Genomic DNA, 8,660 nt, shown 5'->3' with positions numbered 1-8,660 from the left:
ATGATTTGGAGCATATACATGGGAATTTTGTCATAAAAAACTGGCCTTATACTGATATTGTTAAACCCACAAATAGAGACTTGTTTAAAATATTAAATAAAAATGAACTTCTCAAAGTTATGAAATATAAAACTCTTTTAGAAATCGTCAACAAATCTTATTGGTATCCTATTATGAGAAAAATAATTATAGATACAAGAATATCTCAAAATCCAGATGAGTATATGTATAATATTCTTTGGGGTTTAAACTCAAGGGTAGCAAGGGATGAGGAAGGAGTTGAAGAAGAGAAGGAGAAAAGAGAGAAAAGAGAGAAGGAGGAGAGGGAACAAAGAGAGAGGGGGGAGAGGGAGATGGAAATCAGAGCGATTCAAAAAAGAGTGGATGTATTACAGCAAGAAGATAAATCTCAACTCACCGAAGAGGAAAATAAAGAAAGAATGAATGCTGTGAAAATATTGATATCAAAAATTGCTAAGATAAATGAGGAAGGAGTTAAAGAAGAGAAGGAGGAAAGAGAGAAAAAGGAGAAGGAGGAAAGGGAGAAAAAGGAGGAGGAGAGGGAGGAAAGGGAGAAAAGAGAGAAAAAGGAGAAGGAGGAAAGGGAGAAAAAGGAGGAGGAGAGGGAGGAAAGGGAGAAGGAGGAAAGGGAGAAAATGGAGGAGGAGGAGAGGGAGCAAAGAGAGAGGGAGGAAAAATATAAAAAGATGGAAATCATTGAGATTCATAAAAGATTGAGTGTATTAAAGCAAATAAATCAATCTCAACGCACCGAAGAGGAAATTAAAGAATTAACAACTCTTATGAAGATAATGGTTTCAAAAATAAGAACGTCAATGTCTTCAATTTCAGAGATTTAAACGAGAAAGTGGTGAAGAAGAAGAAGAAGAAGAAGGAAAAGATTATGTGATTGATGATGTTGGTGTCATTGACTTTAGTTAGTTTTTATTTGTAAATAAATGGAGGAGAGAGTGAAGGCATTCCTTAGGATTCTTTATGTTTTAAAAATAAAGATTGAAATGTATATGTTGAAAACCAAAAAGGTTTTGATACTCTGTCGGAATTTTTCTGATAAATAAATATGAGTTATTGTCTCAAATGTAAAAAGAAAACTAAATCTAAAAATATCTCTTATGTTAAAGCTAAAAATAATAGAGTTTATCAAAAAGGAATATGTCAAGTATGTGGCTCTAAAAAGTGCCAATTCATCTCTCCTAAAAGAGGAGGAGACATACAAAAGTTTCTGTCAGGAAGTAAATTTACAACAACTGGAATTCCAGGGGAATTACACCTTCCAGGGTATTCTTTCTGTGGTCCAGGAACAAACTTGGATAAAAGATTAGATGAGGCTGACAATCCTAAACCTTGGTCTAAACCTACAAATAGGGTTGACGAAGTGTGTATGAAGCATGATATTGCTTATGGGAAAACCACTACGTTGACTGAAAAACATAAAGCCGACAGCGAAATGTTGTATAATTTGTCTTTGATACAAAATCCAACGTTGAGAGAGAAAGTTGATAGGTTTATTGTGAGAAATTTGATAAATGCTAAATTGAAACTTGGTCTTGGTTATTCCTCAAAAAACTATTAGGCTCTAATGATGCCATCAAGACTGAGGAGCTTTTGGCTGAAGAATTACACAAACCTATAATCACAAAGTTTAAAAGAAGGAAGGTTTATTCTAAATACACTGACCACATATGGTCCGCTGATTTAATTGAATTGAATAATGACAGGGGATACAGGTATGCTTTAACCGTTATTGATTTGAGGAGTAGATTTGCCTGGGTTGTCCCTTTAAAAAATAAAAGGGGTGATACTTTAATGTTAGCCTTTAAGCTAATATTTGATCGGGATAAAAGGAAACCAAAGAAGTTATGGACTGATGAGGGAACAGAGTTCTATAACAAAATATTCATGAAATTTCTTAAGGGGAAGGGTATTAAATTATACAGCACCTTTAATGAAGGAAAGGCAGTTGTTATTGAGCGTTTTAATCGTACTTTAAAAGAGAAATTATATAAAAAATTCACACAACTCGGTTCTCAAAAATGGGTGTATTTAATTCAGGATATTGTAGATAATTACAATAATACAGTTCATTCATCAACACAATCAAAACCATCAGAAACATTTACAAAATTAGAATATGAAAAGGAGATTAATTTGAGAAAGCCCAAGTTCAAAGTTGGTGATATGGTAAGGATATACAAATGGAAAAGCCATTTTGAGAAAGGTTATACACAAAAATGGACTCGTGAATTATTTAAAATCATTGATGTAATGGATACAGTCCCTTGGACCTACAAATTATATGATTTAAATGGAGAGGAAATCTTGGGTTCATTTTACTCGCAAGAATTACAAAAAACAAAGCTAATAATTCATTAAACAACATTTCTATTCACCCCACCCAGATTAGCTAATTTAATTAGTGGTAATAAAAAAAAATTTAAATAAATTAAAATCATAAGCCACACCCACACAGACCACGCCCACACAGACCCCGCCCACACAGACCCCGCCCACACAGACCCCGCCCACACAGACCCCGCCCACACAGACCACACCCATCATCCCCCACCCCCAGTGCGTCCCCCACCCTTGATCCCCCCTCATCCCACCCCCACCTTCCCCACACACACAAGGGGAGGGGAGGGGTGGGATGGGGGAAATCAAGGGTGGGGGAACGCACCCCCTTCCTTCTAACCTTTATTCTTTTCTTGTAATTAATAATTAAATAATTCTGGACAAAGCATATATATATAAATAATATTTTAAACAAAAGCTTCATATTACAAAAACATTTTCCTTGAGGTATTATACATTCAACTTCTTCCCAGCACAAATCATCAATCTCTTCCCAACATAAGACAAAGGTAGTTTCAACAGCAGCAGATATCTTCAGGTTTGGAATCTCTTTCTGTCAAAGGCAAGAGGACAAGAGGGGAGAGAAAATATTACACACACATACACACACACACACATACACACACACACACACACAAGGATATGAGGATATTGGGATACATACCTCTAAAAAATCGAGCTTTGTGTTCAAGTGGTCGAGTTGAAAATTTAGGGTACCACATGTTGACGGGAAATAACCACTCTTTGGAAAATCAAAATCGTCCCACTCCAAGCTTTGGTCTTCAAGGCTGCAAACAAAATAAGGAGAAATTACTATGTTGAAGTAAGCTTGACAAAACATCACACACACGCACACACACATACACACACATACACACACATACACATTCACACATACACATACACACACACATTCACAGATACATACACACACACACATACACACACGAACGCACACACAAACACATACACACATTCACAGATACATACACACACACACATACACACACACACACACACACACACACACACACACACATTCATAGATACATACACACAAGAACACACACATACACATACACACACACATTCACAGATACATACACACACATACACACACGAACACACACAAACACATACACACACGAACACACACACACACACACACACACTAAGGCAGCGTCGTTTAACACAAATGTATTAATATTTAGTATCTTACCTTGCATATGAATCTTCCAAGAATGGTGAAACAGGCAGGTTGTTCAAGTTCATTTCGTTTTGCAACTCTTGAGATTCTGCAGTATTTTCATTCCAACCAGTTTGAAGTTCTGCCAGGATATTCGCATTGCTGTAAAGATAAAGGAATATTAAGTCATTTGTTGTATAATTAATCCCATACAAAGCTTTAAACACTTTAATTTTAAATGAAACTTACCTTGGTGAGTATTCTTCTTCTTTATCAGAGTAAAGGATGGAGTAGTAAGACATGTCGATCCCCAATGATCAAAATTGAATTGAACACGTTCTTTTATAATGAACAAAATGTATTTTCTTGAAATGACGACATGCAGTCATTTCGGGGAAGCCCTGAGCGTGTGTGAATAACAGGAAATAAGACAATGAAATCTTTCTGGGAAGTTATCCAAGTCATTGAAACAACGTCATTTCTCAAAAGCGAAGAATTAATAAAAAAAGGTTTGAGTATGGTGATGGAAGTTGGAGGAGAATTAAATTATTTCCCACGCATAAACAAATATTTGTAGGGTCGTTGTTTGAGTGGGCCATATTCACCAGATGATATTAAGAGTAAAAGGTTAAAAGGTCCATAAGGTCAGAAGGATCACAGGTTCACACAGCATTGTTTAAGTGGTCTAATGAATAAGGATAACATGTCAAAAGGTTAGAAGGTTCGTAAAGAACAGGGTGAGAGAAATATAGGTGTTTAGGGGCAATGAGGGAGGGAAAGAATTAATATGGAAGTGAATGGGTCAATGTTTGAGTGGGTCAAAGATTAATCTGCCAGATGATATGTAGAAGAAGGATGATAGGTCTATAAGAGAAAACAAATATTTGTAGTGTTTGAGTGGTCTAATGAACAACATTAAGGATAGGTACTACAGACAAAAGGTTCATAAAGATGAGGGTGGGAGAAATAGAGGTGTTTATGATTTTTGAAAAAGACAAGGGGGTAAATGACATTAGATAGGGATTTCCCATGTTAAACGGAGGTGTCCCAGAAGCAACATTATTACACTACTAACACAAGTGCGAAAAGTGGTTTTTCAACACTATCACAAGTGCAAAAAGTGTTTTTTCCACACTAATACAAGTGCAAAAGTGGTTTCCTGCACCAACACAAGTGCTAAAAGTGGTTTTTCAACACTAACACAAGTGCGAAAAGTGGTTTTTCAACACTATCACAAGTGCGAAAAGTGGTTTTTCAACACTAACACAAGTGCGAAAAGTGGTTTTTCAACACTAACACAAGTGCGAAAAGTGGTTTTTCAACACTAACACAAGTGCGAAAAGTGGTTTTTCCACACTAACACAAGTGCGAAAAGTGTTTTTTCCACACTAATACAAGTGCAAAAGTGGTTTCCTGCACCAATACAAGTGCGAAAAGTGGTTTTTCAACACTAACACAAGTGCGAAAAGTGTTTTTTCCACACTAATACAAGTGCAAAAGTGGTTTCCTGCACCAACACAAGGGCGAGAAGTGGTTTTTCAACACTAACACAAGTGCGAAAAGTGGTTTTTCCACACTAATACAAGTGCAAAAGTGGTTTCCTGCACCAACACAAGTGCAAAAAGTGGTTTTTCAACACTAACACAAGTGCGAAAAGTGGTTTTTCAACACTATCACAAGTGCAAAATGTGTTTTTTCAACACTAATACAAGTGCAAAAGTGGTTTCCTGCGCCAACACAAGTGCGAAAAGTGGTTTTTCAACACTAACACAAGTGCGAAAAGTGGTTTTTCAACACTATCACAAGTGCAAAAAGTGTTTTTTCCACACTAATACAAGTGCAAAAGTGGTTTCCTGCACCAACACAAGTGCGAAAAGTGGTTTTTCAACACTAACACAAGTGCGAAAAGTGGTTTTTCAACACTAACACAAGTGCGAAAAGTGGTTTTTCCACACTAATACAAGTGCAAAAGTGGTTTCCTGCACCAACACAAGTGCGAAAAGTGGTTTTTCAACACTAACACAAGTGCGAAAAGTGTTTTTTCCACACTAATACAAGTGCAAAAGTGGTTTCCTGCACCAATACAAGTGCAAAAAGTGGTTTTTCAACACTAACACAAGTGCGAAAAGTAGTTTTTCAACACTAACACAAGTGCGAAAAGTGGTTTTTCAACACTAACACAAGTGCGAAAAGTGTTTTTTTCCACATTAATACAAGTGCAAAAGTGGTTTCCTGCACCAACACAAGTGCGAAAAGTGGTTATTCAACACTAACACAAGTGCGAAAAGTGGTTTTTCAACACTATCACAAGTGCAAAATGTGTTTTTCCACACTAATACAAGTGCAAAAGTGGTTTCCTGCACCAACACAAGTGCGAAAAGTGGTTTTTCAACACTAACACAAGTGCGAAAAGTGGTTTTTCAACATTAACACAAGTGCGAAAAGTGTTTTTTCCACACGAATACAAGTGCAAAAGTGGTTTCCTGCACCAACACAAGTGCGAAAAGTGGTTTTTCAACACTAACACAAGTGCGAAAAGTGGTTTTTCAACACTAACACAAGTGCGAAAAGTGGTTTTTCAACACTAACACAAGTGCGAAAAGTGTTTTTTCCACACTAATACAAGTGCAAAAGTGGTTTCCTGCACCAACACAAGTGCAAAAAGTGGTTTTCCAACACTAACACAAGTGCGAAAAGTGGTTTTTCAACACTAACACAAGTGCGAAAAGTGGTTTTTCAACACGAATACAAGTGCAAAAGTGGTTTCCTGCACCAACACAAGTGCGAAAAGTGTTTTTTCAACACTAACACAAGTGCGAAAAGTGTTTTTTCAACACTAACACAAGTGCGAAAAGTGGTTTTTTAACACTAACACAAGTGCGAAAAGTGGTTTTTCCACACTAATACAAGTGCGAAAAGTGGTTTTTCCACACTAATACAAGTGCAAAAGTGGTTTCCTGCACCAATACAAGTGCGAACGTGGTTTTTCAACACTAACACAAGTGCGAAAAGTAGTTTTTCAACACTAACACAAGTGCGAAAAGTGGTTTTTCAACACTAACACAAGTGCGAAAAGTGGCTTTCCACACTAATACAAGTGCAAAAGTGGTTTCCTGCACCAATACAAGTGCGAACGTGGTTTTTCAACACTAACACAAGAGCTAAAAGTAGTTTTTCAACACTAACACAAGTGCGAAAAGTGGTTTTTCAACACTAACACAAGTGCGAAAAGTGGTTTTTCAACACTAACACAAGTGCGAAAAGTGGTTTTTCCACACGAATACAAGTGCAAAAGTGGTTTCCTGCACCAACACAAGTACGAAAAGTGGTTTTTCAACACTAACACAAGTGCGAAAAGTGGTTTTTCAACACTATCTCAAGTGCGAAAAGTGGTTTTTCAACACTAACACAAGTGCGAAAAGTGGTTTTTCAACACTAACACAAGTGCGAAAAGTGGTTTTTCAACACTAACACAAGTGCGAAAAGTGGTTTTTCCACACTAATACAAATGCAAAAGTGGTTTCCTGCACAAATATAAGTGCGAAAAGTGGTTTTTCAACACTAACACAAGTGCGAAAAGTGGTTTTTCAACACTAACACAAGTGCGAAAAGTGTTTTTTCCACACTAATACAAGTGCAAAAGTGGTTTCCTGCACCAATACAAGTGCGAAATGTGGTTTTTCAACACTAACACAAGTGCGAAAAGTGTTTTTTCCACACTAATACAAGTGCAAAAGTGGTTTCCTGCACCAACACAAGTGCAAAAAGTGGTTTTTAAACACTAACACAAGTGCGAAAAGTGGTTTTTCAACACTAACACAAGTGCAAAATGTGTTTTTTCCACACTAATACAAGTGCAAAAGTGGTTTCCTGCACCAACACAAGTGCGAAAAGTGGTTTTTCAACACTAACACAAGTGCGAAAAGTGGTTTTTCAACACTAATACAAGTGCAAAAGTGGTTTCCTGCACCAACACAAGTGCGAAAAGTGGTTTTTCAACACTAACACAAGTGCGAAAAGTGGTTTTTCAACACTATCACAAGTGCAAAAAGTGTTTTTTCCACACTAATACAAGTGCAAAAGTGGTTTCCTGCACCAACACAAGTGTGAAAAGTTGTTTTTCAACACTAACACAAGTGCGAAAAGTGTTTTTTCCACACTAATACAAGTGCAAAAGTGGTTTCCTGCAGCAACACAAGTGCAAAAAGTGGTTTTCCAACACTAACACAAGTGCGAAAAGTGGTTTTTCAACACTAACACAAGTGCGAAAAGTGGTTTTTCAACACGAATACAAGTGCAAAAGTGGTTTCCTGCACCAACACAAGTGCGAAAAGTGTTTTTTCAACACTAACACAAGTGCGAAAAGTGTTTTTTCAACACTAACACAAGTGCGAAAAGTGGTTTTTTAACACTAACACAAGTGCGAAAAGTGGTTTTTCCACACTAATACAAGTGCGAAAAGTGGTTTTTCCACACTAATACAAGTGCAAAAGTGGTTTCCTGCACCAATACAAGTGCGAAAGTGGTTTTTCAACACTAACACAAGTGCGAAAAGTAGTTTTTCAACACTAACACAAGTGCGAAAAGTGGTTTTTCAACAATAACACAAGTGCGAAAAGTGGCTTTCCACACTAATACAAGTGCAAAAGTGGTTTCCTGCACCAACACAAGTGCGAAAAGTGGTTTTTCAACACTAACACAAGTGCGAAAAGTGGTTTTTCAACACTATCACAAGTGCAAAAAGTGTTTTTTCCACACTAATACAAGTGCAAAAGTGGTTTCTTGCACCAACACAAGTGCGAAAAGTGGTTTTTCAACACTAACACAAGTGCGAAAAGTGGTTTTTCAACACTAACACAAGTGCAAAAAGTGGTTTTTCCACACTAATACAAGTGCAAAAGTGGTTTCCTGCACCAACACAAGTGCGAAAAGTGGTTTTTCAACACTAACACAAGTGCGAAAAGTGGTTTTTCAACACTATCACAAGTGCAAAAAGTGTTTTTCCACACTAATACAAGTGCAAAAGTGGTTTGCTGCACCAACACAAGTGCGAAAAGTGGTTTTTCAACACTAACACAAGTGCGAAAAGTGGTTTTTCAAC

At 37.1% G+C, this 8,660-nt stretch overlaps 1 protein-coding gene across 1 annotated transcript; it reads right to left on the bottom strand.

Moving 5' to 3' along the window:
* Positions 1–882: 882 nt before the first annotated feature.
* LOC144889217 (uncharacterized) lies at positions 883–4,480 on the bottom strand. The gene is made up of 4 exons (XM_078769250.1): positions 3,809–4,480; positions 3,593–3,721; positions 3,038–3,161; positions 883–2,926 (listed from the first exon to the last, which is right to left on the bottom strand). Exons 1-4 carry the CDS (start codon positions 3,859–3,861, stop codon positions 2,471–2,473), a joined length of 762 nt encoding a protein of 253 aa, XP_078625376.1. The 5' UTR covers positions 3,862–4,480; the 3' UTR covers positions 883–2,470.
* Positions 4,481–8,660: the final 4,180 nt, after the last annotated feature.

This window comes from Myxine glutinosa, unplaced genomic scaffold (genome assembly GCF_964187855.1).
Source record: "Myxine glutinosa unplaced genomic scaffold, kmMyxGlut1.1 SCAFFOLD_1794, whole genome shotgun sequence".
Lineage (NCBI taxonomy): Eukaryota > Metazoa > Chordata > Myxini > Myxiniformes > Myxinidae > Myxine > Myxine glutinosa.
Note: the sequence above shows the minus strand (reverse complement) of the source record. Positions and strands in the feature narration are given on the sequence as shown.